The following is a 19,005-nucleotide window of genomic DNA, read 5'->3' as shown; positions in this document are numbered from 1 at the left end:
TGTCTGTCTGTCTGTCTATCTGTTTTTTAGACTAGCTTCGCCCCGCGGCGTCACCCGCAGTTATTGTCGTACCGCGCGCAACATGGCGGGCTTCGTCTATCAATAATAAAATTTAATGTTTCCGAAGCGAAGCGAGGGCGGGTCGCTAGTTATTAATAAATAAATATCACCTGTTGTTGTTGTAGTCCTAGGGTACCCCGCTGGTGCATAGGGCCCTCACAAGTTGTCTCCGCCTGACCCTGTCTAAGCTTGCTCCTTGACATCACTCCAGGGCACTTTGGCAGTCCTCATCTACAGGTAGGCCAAGTATGTACAGGGCGACCAGGCCGTAGAGTGTGTCCCTAGATATCACCTAGATAGTGTTAATCCTATCAATTCACTGGGAACATTATTCATTAAACTTTTTATTATTTTCAGTACGGCCACGATACCGGAACAACTAATGAAGCCTCCGAGAATCTAAAGTGTTCATCGTTTTATATTATTAATATTATTATTATTATTATTCTTAATCTAATAGAGTTCTGATGGCGTAGTACTTTAAAAATTTTTTTTTATTATCGTTGTTATTTAAAATCATACAGTAGACGTGGGCTGTGTTTCAGAAAATCGAGATAAAAATACAATACCACAATAATATTATGATTTCTCAGTTCGTACTAATATGCTATTATAAAATAGTATATTAATTTTGCTTAAATGCTATTTAAAATTTCCGAAAGCTAACTAAAATGTTGATCTGGCAACATTTAATCAGCTATAGATAAGTGTTGATTTCAATACAATACGTGTCTACTTATTTTAAGAGGTCTTCAAGAATGGTGAGCATATTTCTCATGTTTAAATTAAAATGTTTATACGCTTCGTCCCGGTAGTAAAGAAAATTCGAATCACAATAGGCAAGTTGACTGATAATTTTTATTGTCTCACGGATAAGCTAAACGGAACATAAAAGCAGATAGACGGTCGTCAAAAGTTTATATTTAAATTAACCTTAGAATTGAAGAGGGTTAACTAAAAAGTTTAAAAAAATGAGTTTGATACTTTAAAGGACTTATAAACATGTGTTCTATCAGTTTATAAAATTAAATTTTAGTTAGAAAAAGAGCTAAGTACATGATTTTAAATAAATTTTCAATCAATTACCTTAAAATTTAAAAGTATTAAAATCAAAACTGAAAAATAATAATTCTTTAATTACATTTTTGGCGTTTACAAAAAAAGAAAAAAAAAACAATAATTTTGGATTAAGTTACTTCAATTCTAAATTGTAATAAGTCCAGATGCGTGAAAATAACAATCTTCTTAATTTCGTGCTGAACACTAACCCGGTGATTCTCAAACTTTTATCTAGCGGCACACAAAGAAAAAGAAGCTTAAAATTTATTCACTTACCAATAATAATACATTGCCTAAAATAATAATGGCGGCACACAAAAGCTAAGATTTCTATTACTGCACTAGCTAATCGTGACGCTATAAGTTCGCTTGTGTAAACACTAACTCTGCGCGAAAGGGACAACCTTCACGTGTCCCTACAAAAACATTTCATAGTACTTCGTTGTTCACTCTAAAATGACCCTTATTGCTCCAATGAATACGACGTCAGTCAACTGCCCTATTATTGCATACCATTATCGTACACTGCTTTGTTAACTCCGTTCAACAAAATCATCATTTTGTATAATATCACATCGTCACTACAACCCGTTCTTAAATGCTTGTTAAAATATCCAATTATTTATGGAAAACAAACTAAAAATCAATAGTAAATTTTCATGAAAAACAATTAAGTAGATAAGTTTTTTTATTTTATTTTCGATTTACATGTTGTTCATTTATTTTAAGTCTACGTAAACTGTACTTGTTTATGTGAGGTATTCGTCATTCTTACGTTAACGTGTTGGTTATTTATTTGGAATAATGGGCATGTTTAATATGGGGACAATGTCGTATGATCCGCCTACTTAGGTATAAGCTGCAATATAACTTGCATGTATTATATAAACAACTTCTCTCTCTTACTATCTATCTATCTCACTCGTTTATTTAAATAGTCCTATACGTTTGATAGGGACGCTCTTGTGATCCTGGTTGCGTCTTAATTCGTAGTAAATTAGTTAATATAGGTAAACAACATTTATGAACATTTTTAGTTAATTACTGAGTTGCATTTATGTAATATAAATAATTTACTCAGTGGTGCTGAAATTCTAAGGGAAGTTTTTTACATAAATTTTCATCTTACGATACGCCGAAAATTTACTATCAGTACTGGTGTTTGGCGTAGTAGGATTCCGCACTATATTATGCAAATATTGTTTGTCTTTTTCATTTTGCCAATGCGAACCGGTGCCAAGCACTTCACTTACATGGAAATGTAATTTTAGTTCTATATCATTGCAGGCAATGAAATTGCTTTTCATCATTTGTATGTGTTTTTTAATTTCCACAATGTTATAAAAGTTATGATACCCTCCACTGTAACTGACTTGTTTCGAAGATAATTTTTATCTGTTAATGTTTTTCTTTTCTCATATTTAGTAAATCGAAAATCGAATCACCTATAATGGTATGCAAACAACTCGGTTCAGTGGACGTCTTCTCGGAATTCTCCAAATTAGAGACACAAAATTGAATCTGCTCATGCAAATATCGCTTTGAAACTGCTTCGTGTAAAACCTTTTTTTATCGTCTTTGGATTGGCATACCAATAAAAATAAAAATATTTTTTAGATCCATTGTTAAATGAGATCTAATTTAAAAAGATGTACGTACGAAAAGTATATAATTAAAACTTTTTGTTTAGTTGACTTGCTTTGATAATTAAATCTTATCAATGATCATGATGATCAATATTATTAAGGCGACGATGATTTCATTTACCACATTCGCATTTAAGATTAAAGTCGATTTGACTCGATCGCACGACAAGAAGTGATCAGGAAAAATTCCTTTTTTTACCTTTCCCTTCAGACGACACTGCTGTTTAACTAATTAAGTATATAAATATAACTATCGCCCATTTACTACCAACGTATAAATAAAGGTTCAACGTAAATTATACTGAAACAGTGTTAACATTTTTCCAAACGTAAGCCCTCGTGAGAAATATTCGCGATACGTACAATTATGCTTTCACTAATGCTGAATACTTAAGGTACGTTTCTAGTCTCTAGGCACGTGCGGCCATGCTGGGCCACGAGAGCTTTATTAAAATGAACATACATTTTTTTTTAATTATATTGAATTCCTGTTGCATTTATACTAATCACAATTAAACACTCGGCCAATGTGTGCTTCGTTTGTCACATATTAGTAGTTTAAAAAAAAATCGAAATTACATACATAAAAGTCATTGTTAATGTGACAGATTGTGCGAGAATATGAATGAATTGATTAATCAGAGTGACTAGAGACAAACTCTCTCAGACTAGAGAGAGAGTAAAATATACGAAAAACTGATCCTGATACCTTATCAAAAACTAAATTCGTTTTAATTCTTATACGGAAATGATAAGATCACACATTTTGGTAGTAGAAAAATAGTAGTACCTGTGTAACGCCGTTCTTGTAAGATGTCTTTTTCAAAAGTTTGTCTTCTACCATTATTTGAACTCTATAATAATTTTCCAGTCAATAAAACTGGATTTCACCAATGAACGTTACTCTGGGGTAATTCGTGTTGAAAACTAGACGGCGTCCTCGTTTCATTGACTGACAAATGAGAAATAAAGGACTGTAGAATAAACACTGGCGGGAAAATAATATATAAAAATTAAAATAAAATGGCGTCACGTTAACGCAACAACTGATTGATTTTTGTTTCGTAAATCGTTCTAAAACCGTATTAAAAGAAAAAAATCTACCACCGTGTCGAAGAGTTTGCATTATTCATCTTAGGAAATTCATGGTAATTATTTATGTTTGAATGAAAACTTTAATAATGGAGCGAAACAAATCAACATGCAAATGACGTATGTAATGTAATTACGACAAATAAAAAATACTAAAACCTCTTTGAATACTTCGCATACCAAAATCACTTTATTATTTGACGATAATTAAGACTCATGTTCTCAGAATACAAGAATACATTGCACATACGGTACTATAAAGTCACGCAATTTTTGTTAATACTGAACTGAGTATGAGAAAATACGTTTTTTGATAGTTATTAGTGAGACGAGAGAGATGTTTGCTTTTACTGATGAAGGTTGTAGTTCATTTTATTTCTATAGCCTAGCAAAACTATAATAATGTAAGAATTATATAATAAGATATTGAATTTTCCAACGTTTTTCCTGGAAAATTAAACAATTTGCATAAGTGACGTTATCGCAACCGTATTTGCGACATATTCCAGTTATTCATGATGTCAGTTATTCAGTTATTAAAACGAAATAAAAAGAATTATCATTTTTTTCTTAGGTTCATTTATATTTGGTGAAATCCGGTATAAGTGTAGACGAATACTCAACCACGTCTTTTTGTTAAAGTCCGCTAAAATAATCTAAATATAAGTAATAATATAGTTTAACAATATTTGCTCACGTATGCAATAATAAAATATAAACGTTGCAATATATTTTAAGACTGGACTATTGAAATTCTTTACAACATCCTAAAATTAATAGTTCGCCTCAAAGTCGTGATGACGACTACATGTTTAAATCATTTCTAGAATTAACAGCAACTGTACATTCGTTGTACATTCATTAGTTTTATATTATTTAATTTAAACATTGTATTTTACTTGTAAATATATCGTGCCAATAGAAAAATTCATTGAAAATGGTGGCTTGTATAATACGTTCACTGATTGATTGTACCCTTTTAGTCTGAGTGAAGAGTTTCCGGAAGAAAGAGAGAAAAAATCCGACTGCCGCCATTTTCGGTCAGTTTATCAATTGGCCCGAGTTGCGTAAGTGTTTTATTACAATTTATGCGCCATTCGTGTTGAATGTGTACCTGCAATTTGATTTCGTTTTGATTTAGAACAACCAGTCTAATCGCGATTGTGAAGACACTGCCGTTACTGATCGAAAGTATCAAAATTATGACACATTTACTTTTTAATTTTAATTATGTTAAAAGTAAATAAAATCAACACACATTGTCTATTTTAAATGCCTACCATTATTAATTTAAATCAAACCGTTTATTTGAATTCGGATCACATTCAACACTATTCGATATTTAATATTAAAACTTGTAAATGTTCGGTGCTAATTAGTTAAATTCGTATATAATTTCATTTTAAAACTACATTTTTTCTTTTCGTTTTTTTATGTTGTAAATAACCACAACATCACTAACTGCGATAGCATAATTTCAAGCAGTACTTTTTAAATATTCCTTGGGCTATGTATAATTACTTACTATAACATATTATAATCGACGTTGTGTAATTTAATCATGTAATCCACTAAGATATATAATTGTCCTAGGCTTCTAATTAGTTGCATCTAAAATTCTTATTTTTTAGGTCTGTACTGAAGGTTGCAGAATACGAAACGATCGATATTGTAATTTTTAGTGGTACTTTTATCACGTTCATTATACACAATTTAAATGTAAATATTAAAAATTAATAATAAGTAGTTATTGTATCTTAAAATTGTTGTTCAATGTATAAAATAATATGTTACACTATCTTAATTACCTAAATCACCAAAAACAGGTATATACTATATCATTCTATAGATGATTACAAACAATTAAATATTTTAGTAAGTAGGTATGTCTCGGAGATGTTTTGTAACATAATTTTCACTATGATCATAAGTTAAGCGAATATTTACAGGTATAATATTCGTTTAGTATAGGTACGTTTCCAAGGAAGGTTTTTTTAACGTATTCAATGGTCACATTGTGGAACATATTTATATACTTACGATACTTTCCACTTGTAGATGTTAGGTTTGTTTAATTAATAAGTACGTGTAGGTGTGTATCAGTTGACAATAGACTTTAATAAATAGGTTGAGCTTGAGCACTGCCATGAGATCATGTTTTTAATGCGACCACACTGTGATTATTATATTGAAACCGTGCGTTTTTGCATGTTAATGTGTTGTGTTCGTAGCTTGGTGGTCGTATATTACGAAATAGGAATATAACGAAATTTGTCACACTTTGCTCAAATCGGTACAGAAGCATACACTATTCAATCATTAAATTAGCAAAATAAAAAAAAATGGAGACTGATTTGTTTTGTTGTTTTATTTCATTTAAACTTTCAATAGAACCTTCGTTTACAATAGATGATATATAATATATTCACGAAATACTATCAAATATGAATCATACTAACCTCTGAATAGATTATTTGACTATGTAGTACAAATGTGTAGGGTGTTTCCGAAAAGTAAGTCGGAAAACGCGGATGCTAAATGTTAACAGAATCAGAAATCAGTACTCTTCAGACATCTTGCGTATTTTTAGATACCTTTTTTGAAATGATTAATATACGCGATATTTACTAACTATCGAAATTATTCCCATAGCCGAAACTAGTATAAAATACTAGATCGAACTAAAACATTCGTATAGTAGTTATAAATAACTTGTAAGTTCATATATTTTCATGAGCCTACAGCTAAATTATGTGAGGACGACTGGCTGCCTCCCCCGCTCTCTCTTGTGACAGCAGATTCAACGTATCGTTCATTTTAATGGGGTTATGTTGCGTGAAAACACTTTCTAATTCATGACAAATTATGGGGTCTTTATTAGCCCTTTCTAAAAAAACATCAAATCTATCGATCTATATCAATGTGGAGTGTACAGCTAATAACTCAGTAACACACTCAGTAATGACAAAGTGTCAATCGAAAAGTGATCAATTAAAATGGCAGCTCCACAGCAAGTGGTGCAATGTAAAAGATAGCGTCAGAAGTTGTTATAATTTTTTGATACAGCACACTTCACTCCTTTTAGAACTGCTACATTTATATAATACCGCTTGCTACACTAGCCCTATTTTGATGGCTTTTTGAGTTATAATTTAATGCTGACAATACACCCACTTTTTCAACTTGTCTCCCAAATTAGATAGTTCTCCTTAACTCTATCCATAAATATCACAATTACTTGCTAAGCTCGGAATTAAAACGCCGATATATTTCATTTCATATTAAAAACCATATCAGTTTACATTTCGGTGTTTTTCATGACCATGATTTTTAGTGTGATCTTATCAAGTGTCACCTACATAGATTATAACCTTTGCGCGGCTTCAAAATTATTTCTAGACATCCCGTATAAATAAATGTGTAAAATATGTATGTAATAATTTTAATATAAACTCATTAGGTATTACCCAAATACAATGCATTGATTTTTTTTGTAATGCTGTCATTTTTATAACTATTTCCCAATTAAACCTTTATTAGGTTTTTTTTACAATTATATACTTTGACATATAATTCAAATTATGTACATGCCTTCATTAGCTTGCTTCACAATTAATATTAGCTATTCACTATCGTCAGAAACATATTTAAGGACAACAACAACTATATAGTTTAGATTTTGATCTTTAGATCTAAAAATGTCAGTTTTATGTAATTATAGTTGTTGTCTATGGACTTGTTGCTTTTGGCGAGTGATTTCAGGCGTAATTAGGGAAGAAAGCGTCACTGTGCGTGTGTTCGTCGTAACGATACATGGGATGATTGTGCTTCACGTCATATTTAGTCTTCATATCTTTGACCCGAGATTGTTTCTCGGGAAGAGGTTTCTTTTTGGAACCATCTGAAATTTTCTGTAAAAACAATTTTGTTCATTCTTCAATATGTAAACAGACTTCTTGTCAAATAGCAAACTGCATGAAAACACTGATTAATATAATATCTACTGTTCTCATTCTTATGTTGTACCTGCGCAAATGTTTGCAGTACAAACAACACGGAAAATTTTACATTGGGGACGCTGAGTCTTAAGAAAATTCTACCACATTGTATAATATTTTAATGCGCAAATTGAAAATGAAAGGTTAAACAGTTTACACTTATTCGAATAACAATAGGAGTATGTATTATATTACCCTACTATTGTCAATAAAGTCGGTCGGTCTTTTCGCTGGCAGCGGCCTGATCATCATCTTCGTCTTTGACAGGGGATAATTCGGAACCTTAAAGGATATCCAATAAATGGATTGTCCTTTGTTTTCTTCACTTGTAGTCGAATATTTTCCATTCAAATTGCTGTGCAGAAATTATTACTTATAAATAAATTAGCTTTTACCCGAAGCTTCACCCGCATTCTCAACGAAAAAAAGTGTTAATGTAGTTTCTCGTGGGAATTATATATTTTTAGAAATACTATTAAATAATAGTATTATTGTATGTGATACGTGCTGTATAATTGAATATTTAATTTTTTTAATAATTTAATAATTTAATTAACAACCATAATGTTAACTATCACTATTTTTTTGTGTTAACGTTTTGTATTTCTTTTCCATACATAATCGATGATAGCCTAAGGGGCTATTCCAGCCACTCAAGGACCGGTAGGCTGGACCCTAAAGAATTCAGTTGCATTCGTAGTTTCGTACCTCTTGTCGCATTCTTTGTACCACCAAGCTCCGCCGTGCTCCTGAGCGCAAGAGCCATCTTTCCATTCGTCGTTGTCCACATCAAAGGTGGAAAACTTTTGACCAGCGTGATATGACAGTGAATCTCCTGTAATGACGTTCATTTATAATAATATTTTATTAAGGTAGGTATTACAAGGAGAAAACGGTAACCTATTACTTAATATTATAATTTGTGAGTATACATTAGGAATATTTCCCGCCAAGATAGTGTTTTTTTTTATTGCTTAGATGGGTGGACGAGCTCACAGTCCACCTGGTGTTAAGTGGTTACTGGAGCCCATAGACATCCACAACGTAGACGCGCCACCCACCTTGAGAGACAAGTTCTAAAGTCTCAGTATAGTTACAACGGCTGCCCCACCCTTCAAACCGAAACGCATTACTGCTTCACGGCAGAAATAGGCAGGGCGGTGGTACCTATCCGCGCGGACTCACAAGTGGTCCTACCACCAGTAATTACGCAAATTATAATTTTGCGGGTTTGATTTTTATTACACGATGTTATTCCTTCACCGTGGAAGTCAATCGTGAACCTTTGTTGAGTACGTATTTCATTAGAAAAATTGGTACCCGCCTGCGGGATTCGAACATCGGTGCATCGCTACATAGAATGCACCGGACGTCTTATCCTTTAGTCCACGACGACTTCTATTGACTATTTTACTTTAAAAATATAGTGACAAAAGTTAAAAAATAGAAGAAAACAAGACCAGCCAATTAATACTCTGTTTGGTCATTGAAGATGTCTTTATGCAAACTTTAACAGAAAGAAAAATTCATATGTCAGAATTCACGCATTGAGGCTTCAAGGCCCTCATTGATATCTATACCTGCTGTTCCATAGTACGTTCCAAGTGTGCTAATCCGGTAGCCTTCCTCTTCAGGTCCCACAGTAAAAACAGAATAACTTGCAAACACTTCTGGTCCGTTTTGAGCTTCTAATTCTATTCGTAGTTCATACAGTTTTTGGTTCGTCAGAAAACTGACCTTTTCTAGTCCAAGCCAAAATTCCCCGGCTAAGTTACCGAAACCGTTCACATAATCTGACCATCCTTTGTAGAAATCTTGTGATCCATCGAAACGATTTTGGAACACCTAAAATGGTGTTGACTGATTAAAATCTTGGTAGTGAATACGTTGATGAATTTATATGATTAAGGGTCAAGGGCACATATTGTTGATTGGCATCACCTCACAGCTACCGCGCGCACTGCGGCGCTTCAGCCCACTGAGTTTCTCGCCGGATCTTCTCAGTGGGTCGCGTTTCCGATCCGGTGGTAGATTCTGCGAAGCACTGCTCTTGCTAGGGTCAGTGTTAGCACCACTCCGGTTTGAGCCCCGTGAGCTCACCTACTAGTAATGGTTACGCTGAAATAGCCTCTCAAGACTATCAGCTTAGGTAGGAAAAAAAAGCGGCACTTCCTTCCACAATATATCGTCGCCTTAGTCCAACCTTCACCCGGTTCTACTCTTGCACACCGTTAAAGGTGAAGAAGCGACGTTGTTCGCAAAAAAAGGTGTAAGAAGAACCGAATAAAAATAAATATACAATTCACAAGCGATAGAAGTGCTACTTCTTAAATTATTATATCTCATTTTCTCGCAGAGCTGAAATATGTTTTTCATTAGATATATCTCTTTAAAATTCGAATGATTAATAAAAAGAAGAAGTGTTAAAGAAGTTTTAATTTCGAAATATCGCGGGTACCGGAGCCTGTTGAAACTCCAATTTGAATATGCTGTTCATCTCAAAGCACCAAGTTCAACATTTCTCCCGACCAATCTAACTCTTGTGAGACACCGCAACCGGCCCTAGTTGGCGCCACGAACACTGGGCCGTTCGGTTGGTGGGCTATCCGAACGGTGTCTCTAACTTGTATGTACCCTCCTAATACATAAGAAAAAGAGCAGTTTCAATTTTGACCATACTTACTGTCCAACCTCCGCCAGCTGTCGAAAGGTCACAAAGTACATAAAATGAGTCCATATCATCCGGTTTTATTTTATAAATTCCGGAAACATTAAATCCTTGCATTTGTATCTCGAAGCAATCGGTTGGATACCTTTCTGATCGATCCACTCGTTCAGACCTGCAGGTGAGGGCTTTTAATAAGAATCGATCAATCTCTGAGACTCTCTGATGCTTCGTGTGTATGTGTAAACAAACATAAATAAGAAAGAACTTGATCAGATAGATTTAATTTTACTTTTCTATAGTTTAGTAATTTGTTCGAATGGTTCAAAATGGATCGTGGTACCACCAATCACCTAATTAATTTATCACATAACGAAGTTTACATATGTACTATTATTTTTGTTAGGCTACAAACACGATATAATAAATTTCACTAACCTACAATCACATTTCCTTGTCTTATGTTCACGCAGACTTTTCCTGAATTCGCTTATAATTGATATTGCCTCTCGTGAACTAGGATGTGCCATATCAGATCTGTGAACAGTGCTAAATGTATTTATTTGCGTAATTGAAAAATGTTTCTTGTAAACAACAACGAAGCGTTCACAAATTGCATATTATTGCTACAAGTCGTAAATGAAACTAAAATCACTAAATTTTACTGGGGATACGGGTACTTAACCTATATTTACGAACGGCTTTCAGGATGAAGAAGAAATATCGTTGGTTAAATATGTATGAAGTAACAACAGTAACTTGGCATATTGTTAGCTCACACGTCTAGCTGCCACAAGCCTATTTCTCCTATTTCTACCAAAAAAAGAGACATTCGTTCTTATTTTAATGGTGGGAAAGTTAATAAATCGAGTCTCGATGACATCAACTTACCTGGCCAATGGCTTAGTATACTGACGATTCTTCACCTCCGAAATTACCGTTAATATTGATTCAACGCCAGACAATATGCTTTTCGTGTTACTTTCCAAAACGGATAATTTTGTATCTAAGGACGGATCTGTTTGGTACTCAGTACCTGAAACTATAAAAAAGTCGTAAATTTTGTCTGTAAAACATTGCCCAAAAATGCATATTAAAACAAAGTAATTCTATGTCTATGTAGCAATGACGACCCTGACTAATGCGCCACATCGTTCGGGTTCTATACCCGACCAAAGTATCTTCGTAGATACTTTTTTAATATTCAGTTTGTAATTTCTAGATATTACCTCGTATATATATATATTTATAGTTTCAAATACCCATAAGACAACAGATAATGCTGGCTCGAGACCGTTGAAATGATAATTAATTTAGCAATAGATTTAAATTGTTACTTTGTAACATTTTACCAGCGTTGTTCGACCGCGGAGTCATCTGAAGACTGTATTTTATTTGACTCACGTCCGATTTTATCGTCTCCAAAATAGTTTCAAACTTATCCCCGTAGACGTCGGAGTTGACGGCTTTCATAATTTCGCCCAACTGTTTAGCGATACTATTCGTTTTTTCGTGAATTTCTATATCAAGTCTATTAAGTCTAAAATCTATGCTTTCAACTTTTTTAAGATACTTCTCGCTCGATGTGATCGTTTCCATAAGCTTCTCAATGACGGCTTCGTTATCACCTATTCCTGAAGATTGTGGAACTCGCGTCACATTATCACGTCTACGTGACGAGAGCATGGCGTCTGTTAATTCTTTTTCGTATTCTTCTTTCCACAATGTTTTATCCTCGTGATTATTTTTTCGTCTTCCTCTCTTATCTCTGTTCACCTCCAGATGAGCACAGGTTAGCGTTAAAAGAACAATATAAAGCAGTATAAGAGAACGGTTCATTTTTGTACAGATATTACAATATACAAGAAGGTGTTTTACACGAGTTGATTGCACGACAACTGTCTCTGGATTTGGTCACGATATCTCAGTCTTCGTATAAGTTTACAAAACTGAAAAATAACTAAACAAAAACATCGGTGGCATACCTCTGCCGTGAATCGGTCTTCGTGGGTGATTCGCACAGATATTTCTCGCGGTTCAATAAACAATGGACAGTTTTATAAATCAACTTTAATAATATTTATAAACAATTATTGAATAGCCTCCAATCACATTTAAAGTAGCCCGTCTGTGTATCGTAAAGGTCAGAAAGTTTTCTACTATGACAATGTTAAGAAAATTCATGATATAATTTAATAATGTAAAAGTCATTAGAATAACTGTGAACGAAAATCGGATGCATTGAATTTGAAATTTAAAAAATCGTAAGCGTTGTGTTATTATTTTATTTACCAAAACTTTTCAGCCAAATCAAGTACAATTGACTTTTTATATACGTAGAATATAAAGAGATGAAAATTTGTGCATTATCTTATAAAAAATCTGCCCAAGAAAATGCCATCAAAATTTCAATTTGATATGTGGGTGGGTGTACCGTGTACTGGTAATGACCTAAATTTAAAACAAAGCTTAGTGAAATTTTACTGGTGATAGTACGATAGTACGACTAGGTACCACCACCACTCAGCCTATTTCTACCGTGAAGCAGTAATGCGATTCGGTTTAAAGGATGCCCGTTGTACTGTAAAAACTGAAATTTATGGTATGGTATTTAAATGATTAATGTTTATTGGCTTTGGTATTCACTTTAACAGCAGGTGGGGTAAGCTCATTCACTCATCTAATCAAAAAAGTAATCCCGAACATATGCACATTTTGAAGATAAAAAAAGACTAGAATGTTCCTTAAAAGGTTATCTAAGTAACAGAATCCCAAATAAGCCTTTCAATTCAATCCTCTCCTCCTTGCGTCGGTTTCCTCATTACTGAGTCATGGCCTTGAAACAGTTTGTTTTTTATAATGCACCGCCATCTGTTCCTATCTGCAGCTGAGTGCAGAGCATTGTGCACTGTGGTATCAAGGGCTGCACGAATCTGGTCCGTCCAACGGGTCGGGTTCCTGCCTCTTGGTCGCTTGCCCTCAACCTTTCCAGTGACCACCAATTTCTCCAAGTTGTCACTGTCTTTCCTTGCAATGTGGCCAAAGTATTCAAAAATCCTTCGCAGGCAAATGGTGGAGAGTCTAGTCTGGATCTTGAGCTGAGCTAGGATGGATACATTGTTGCGGCGTTTGGTCCAGGGAATATCCAACATCCTCCTCCAGCACCACATTTCGAAGGCATCAATCCCATTGCGGTCAGCTTTCTTTATAGTCCATCTCTCTGCTCCGTATATGAATATTGAAAACACTAGTGTGCGGACTAGGTTGCTCTTGGTGTTTATAGATATATTTTTGTCCTTTCATATTTTGTCCAGCTGAGACATGGCACCTTTTGCCATCCCAATCCGTCTGCGAATTTCCGGTTCACAAGAGCCATTGTTGAAGATTTTGGAGACCAGGTAAGCAAAGTTGTCCGTTACTTCTAAATTAAGTGTACCGCTGAGCTCCAGTCTGCCTGTGCGATCAACGATCATGACCTTTGTTGTAGGTCTGTTTATCGCGAGTCCGAGGTATTTGCTAATGCGCTCCATCCTGTCCAAGAACCTGCCCATCTCGATTTCGCTGGCTGCCAAGAGAGTGGTGTCGTCAGCGTAGCGTAAGTTGGAGATTTTACAACCTCCGACGGTAATGCCACCATCCCAACCATCGCATGTAAATATTGAACAGGATGGGTGACAGGATGCAGCCCTGCCGCACGCCCTTGTGAAATTTGAACGAGTCAGCCGCAGTCTCATCGACTATTATAATTATAATTCAACCCAGCCTTTCCGATATTTATTATTGCTTCCTAACAATAATAATAAGGCGACCCGACTATTTCGGAAATTTGATGTTTGACATCCCTGGTCAAAGGTACAGGGGAAGCCCCAAGACAAGATGGTGAGATGTAATGCTGAAGGACATGAAGGAACGATTCACTGGATGAACGAAGGTCCACTGCTACTGACGTGTAAGACAAAGTTAAATTAGAGGAGAAAAATGAAGAAAGCTGACCTCATCACTACTTGGGATGAATAGCTAGGAAGAGAAAGAGAGAGAGAGATCACTGATTCCTAATGCCGTTCGATCCAAAAAAGAAAACGACCCAAAACAGGACAAGATCCAAAATAGAAAATGGCTGCTCAGATTGTTCTCGAGTTTTATCTCTCTTGGGCTTTTGAATCTTCTAGATCAGTGATTGGAAACTCGCAGCTCATGAGGCGCATGCGGCTCTTTGATTCCTCGGCTATGACTTTTCTAATAAATTCTTATTTCAGATACAAAATATTATGTTACTCATTATCTTGCCTTGTAAGAGACGAGTAGGTAAACCTTTTTGTAACACAAGGCCTTAAATATTAAAAAAAATGGATCTCAATAAATTTCTATCATGTGTCTGTTCTTTTGGTTAACCCACTGACACAGCCCACTGAGTTTGTCGTCGGATCTTTTCAGTGGGTTGCGTTTCCGATCCGGTCGTAGATTCTGCGAGGCACGGCTCTTGCTAGGTTTCGTGTTAGCAACAACGTCAGGTTTGAGCCCCGTGAGCTCACCTACTCGCCCGGCGACGCTGATATGGTATCTCAAGAAGTCAAGAGCCTCAGTTTAGATAGGCAAAAAAAATGCTGACAAGAGCGATTGGTGTATCGCGTCCGGACCCAATAGGCTGATCCTGACCCAACGAGGTTTCCTGGGACACCAGCGGCACTGCCTGAGTGGCATGACAGGCAGTACGGATGTGAACAATGTTCCAGAGCTTTCGTTTCGCCGTTCCGTCAGCCTGACAGCCTTGAGGTAAGCCGCGCGTCTGGTTACAGTGTTAACCGCCGTAACTCCTTACCACGACAGAATTTTGACCTTGGAGGGGATCGGACGTTTGAGCGAAAGTGTAGGAGAGTCTTTTGGGAGTTATCGTCGTGGGTAGAGTCATAAATACCAATTTGGAGCCCGCGATCCGCTCCCAACATCTGCGAACTTTTCAGTCCCGCAAACCCCGCGCGCCTCCTAACGCGGCGAAATTGTAAAAAATTCGGCCCTGACCCAGAAAAACAAAGGGCAGTAAAATTAAAAAAATGAATACTGAAATGTAAAAATCTATCGTTTAAAAAATTCATAAAAGATTCACAACATCACGCACGAACGGCTGGATCGATTGCGCTAATTCTTTTTTTGTTGTTTGTTCCTGCCACGAGAAGATTCTTATGAAAGAAAAAATAAGAAAATTGTGCGGGAAATTATGAATTCAGAATTTCACAGTTCACGGCAAATTGTTGCTATTAAAGACCAATAAACGTTGTGTGCCAATATTGCAAGACATTTGAATATAAAAATGATAGAAGCTCCTAGATAGTGTTATGCGAGCGGTCAAGTCATATTGACGCAATTGGCACCGCCACCGGAGCCACTACATACAAAAACTATTCAAGAAAATGCCAATTTTCAAGATAAGTAAGTATATTGAAAAACAATGAACTGTTACCAACACCTGTCTGTAGCAAAATAGTTGTCAGGCTTGAATTGAAATGGTGTATCAATTGAAAGGGCGTAAAGTACATTTGTAGCTCTACAAATTGCCAGAAGCAGCCAGAAATTATTTGGCAACAGATAGAGGATAGGGGAATGGTAGTGTTGACAAAGTATTTTCAGAGCCACGTGGTAGAACCTAATGGTGGTACTACAAATAATCCGCTATACAATATCCTATAATACATCAATTTCTCAGGATCAGATTTGTATAACAGAAAATACAATAAAATCAATAATAAATGATAGTACCCGAAGAGAAGCGAGGGCGAGTCGGTAGTAATTAATAATCTATAAATTATTTTCAACCTTTTCTGCTTATTCGCTCGTACTTATTGTAGAAAATCCACTTATATGACCTATTAGCGTTAAATGTCAACATCTCCATTATTATATCACAGTCCCAACTGTAGCAAAGATAATTTCCTATTATTTTGAACGAATTCATTTTCGTATAGTGTATTTTGCGAGATCCTTTCTTAGTTGAACCAAACCGAAAACTGTGGAACGAGAGCTCAGATCTCAAGCGCTATTAAATGTCAATCTCTAAATGAGGATTAAGAAGAATATTGAAGTTCCAAAAGGCAAAAGGTTATGCAACCCGTATTTTCGAGGGCCGTGAGCGGCGATGAGCACTTAACGCAAGATCGTCAGGTACTTAGTCATGGCAGAAAAAAACATACTGTAAAAAAAGGCATATATATGAATAATTAATTGACTATATTTATGTATAGTAGAAATAAATATATCTAAATACTTATTTAGAGTTAGATGAAAATACATCGTATAATTAAAATGTATGTACATAAATCTTACCGCGCATCACTGTGTTATCTTCAAGTCGTTGACGCATACTTTTCTTTAACTTTTCCAAATCGAATTTTAGATTTTTAAGAGCGTCTTCTATGAAATGTACAGATGTCGTTTTTGTAGCTTTTAAAATCTCAGAAAGATATTTATTAATACCCTTCATTCTTTCATTTATAGTAGTATCCAAATGATTCAGCTTTCGTTCTATGGTTTCTATCGTTTTTAAATACTTTTCGCTAGCCATGAGAGTTTCCACAAATTTCTCGACAACCGCATCGGTGATGGCTGTTCTGCCGGTAGTAGAAGGGAAATGATCCCGAAAATTGATTTTATTAAAATCATATATTTCGTTCTCGGCTTGGATTCGTTGTAATTTTTGGATGTTTTCTTTTTTGGCGAATGTTGGGTACAAAAGAGTAAAAAAGATTAAAATGTATTGAGATATCATCATGCCAACAGTACCTTGACACGACTGTAATGTTTCATAAAGAACTATTATAATATGTACTTTTTACACCCTCAAGACAATTTAATAAAACATTAAAGTCCATTGTGAATTAACAATGCATGTTTTAAGTACACATAGCCAACCTTTCAATGAATAAAATTTTAAATATTGCTCTTATTATACTAGTACATGACACAGCTCTCATCATGACCTCGTGTGTCAGTGAGTACTTGTGCCATTTAGTTTCGTTAACACTAATTTTTTAAGTGTACATAAAAAGCGTATTGAAAATATTTTTAGGTGGGTAATACGAATATATTGTGTTTAAACTATGATAAAATCACGAAGTCGATATAATCGTGAAACTAGACTAGGTTACATTTAAATTTGGTCTAGTAATTATTATATCTGTTATGTCTTCGCCTGGGGGCACCTTGCTGTGTTCAGCATCACTGCCAGTGTGGCAACATTGTCGACAGCTTTGGTTACCTTTTTTTATGATTGAAAGATTACTGGTGGCTCGGAGGCCTTTCCAGTTTCATCAAGACATGTGGGCGAGCAAAGGCTCAGCCAGGAGGGGTGGGATTTGCTAACAACTACCCGAGCGCCTCCAAAGGAGACCTAACAACTCAAGAGCAATTGCTTCGCGAATGAATCTACTACCGGATCGGAATCGCGACCCACTGAGAAGATCCGGCGAGAAACTCAGCAGGCTGATGCATGGGTTAGGTTGCACGTCGACCTCTTTGTCGAGTTCGACGAGTACGATTACCGGGGTCCCAAAGCCTGCATAACACTGCTGTGCTTTTCGCTGGGTTGATGTCTATGCGCCATTTTCTGAACCATTATCCGAGGGTTAGCGCTGCGCTCTGGAGTTTACTCGCGATTAGGGACTTTTTCTACTTGAGTAGTAAACGGTTGTGTCGTCAGCAAATAAGGCTAGCTGGGTCGGCGGCGACCGGGGAATATCGTTAATAAATAAACTAAATAGGAGCGGATCTTTGGTTACCACGGGCTCTCATGTGCGAAAAACGCTGGCAGAATATCCCGCCACGCCAGCATAAATGACATCATTCGTCGGGCCCTTGTCAGCGCCGGCGTACCAGCCATTCTAGAAACGAATGGTTTGGTGCGAGGCGATGGTAAGAGACCAGACGGTATGTCGATTATTCCCTGGAAGATGGGTCGGTCGTTCGTTTGGGATACGACTTGTGTAGATACCATGGCACCGACACATCTTCCTGCGAAGTGCTGCTTCAACGGCTGAAGGCCTCAAACGGCGGAAATACGAAAATCTTTCTAAAGATTTCATTTTTGTTCCATTTTGGGGTAGAAACTATGGGCCCCTGGGGTCCATCTGCTAAAAGCTTTTTAAGGACCTTAAAAAAAACTATTTGAGGCCTCGGGAGACCCGAAGGCCGGTACGTATTTTGCACAAAGAATTAGCATTGCTATCCAGCGTGGAAATGCTGCCAGCCTTCTGGGAACGCTGCCAACTGGCGGTGAGCTAACACAGATTTTCTATTTATAAGTAGCTTTATCTACATTTTAAACCTCCTTTATATTTTAAATGTATCTAAAAAGAATAATAGACCGCTATTACAAATTGATTTTTTGTCAAGTTGCAGTTCGCACTTACTAGCTTACTTATGTCACTCTATTGCACTTTCGCATATTCTTATAGCAAAACGCAGAGCATTAACAAACATTGTTTTTTGAAACTTT

At 35.9% G+C, this 19,005-nt stretch overlaps 2 protein-coding genes across 19 annotated transcripts in view; one reads left to right on the top strand and one right to left on the bottom strand.

Moving 5' to 3' along the window:
- PH (polyhomeotic) overlaps window positions 1-6,210 on the top strand; it is a 67,060-nt gene extending 60,850 nt beyond the window's left edge. For all 16 annotated transcript variants that reach the window (XM_089730045.1, XM_089730006.1, XM_089730025.1 and 13 more), the window contains one exon: window positions 418-6,210. The gene's annotated coding sequence lies outside the window, so the exon portion shown is untranslated. The remainder of the gene's footprint in view (window positions 1-417) is intronic.
- On the bottom strand, window positions 3,332-18,103 carry LOC114246882 (uncharacterized). 3 transcript variants are annotated; one of them, XM_089730075.1, is made up of 8 exons: window positions 16,839-18,103; window positions 11,412-11,562; window positions 10,959-11,057; window positions 10,539-10,695; window positions 9,436-9,700; window positions 8,564-8,690; window positions 8,056-8,210; window positions 3,332-7,768 (listed from the first exon to the last, which is right to left on the bottom strand). In XM_089730075.1, exons 1-8 carry the CDS (start codon window positions 17,281-17,283, stop codon window positions 7,698-7,700), a joined length of 1,470 nt encoding a protein of 489 aa, XP_089586201.1. In that variant the 5' UTR covers window positions 17,284-18,103; the 3' UTR covers window positions 3,332-7,697. The 3 variants fall into 3 exon arrangements, with proteins under 3 accessions (XP_089586201.1, XP_028035413.2, XP_089586205.1); XM_028179612.2 differs by having other exon boundaries at window positions 8,051-8,210; window positions 16,839-18,102; XM_089730079.1 differs by lacking the exon at window positions 16,839-18,103 and adding an exon at window positions 11,873-12,550 and having other exon boundaries at window positions 8,051-8,210.
- Window positions 18,104-19,005: the final 902 nt, after the last annotated feature.

Source organism: Bombyx mandarina, chromosome 01, assembly GCF_030267445.1.
Source record: "Bombyx mandarina strain Sakado chromosome 01, ASM3026744v2".
In the NCBI taxonomy this organism is placed as follows: domain Eukaryota; kingdom Metazoa; phylum Arthropoda; class Insecta; order Lepidoptera; family Bombycidae; genus Bombyx; species Bombyx mandarina.
Note: the sequence above shows the minus strand (reverse complement) of the source record. Positions and strands in the feature narration are given on the sequence as shown.

Bases quoted from the DNA above. Each gene is read 5' to 3' on its own strand.
- LOC114246882 (XM_089730079.1), bottom strand. From the start codon at position 12,359: ATGAACCGTTCTCTTATACTGCTTTATATTGTTCTTTTAACGCTAACC. The intron at 8,691-9,435 runs GTATAGATATCA...ACGTCATTACAG, and splicing joins AACGTACTATGGAACAGCAG to GAGATTCACTGTCATATCAC. The intron at 7,769-8,050 runs GTAATATAATAC...TTGTTTTTACAG, and splicing joins ACTTTATTGACAATAGTAGG to AAAATTTCAGATGGTTCCAA.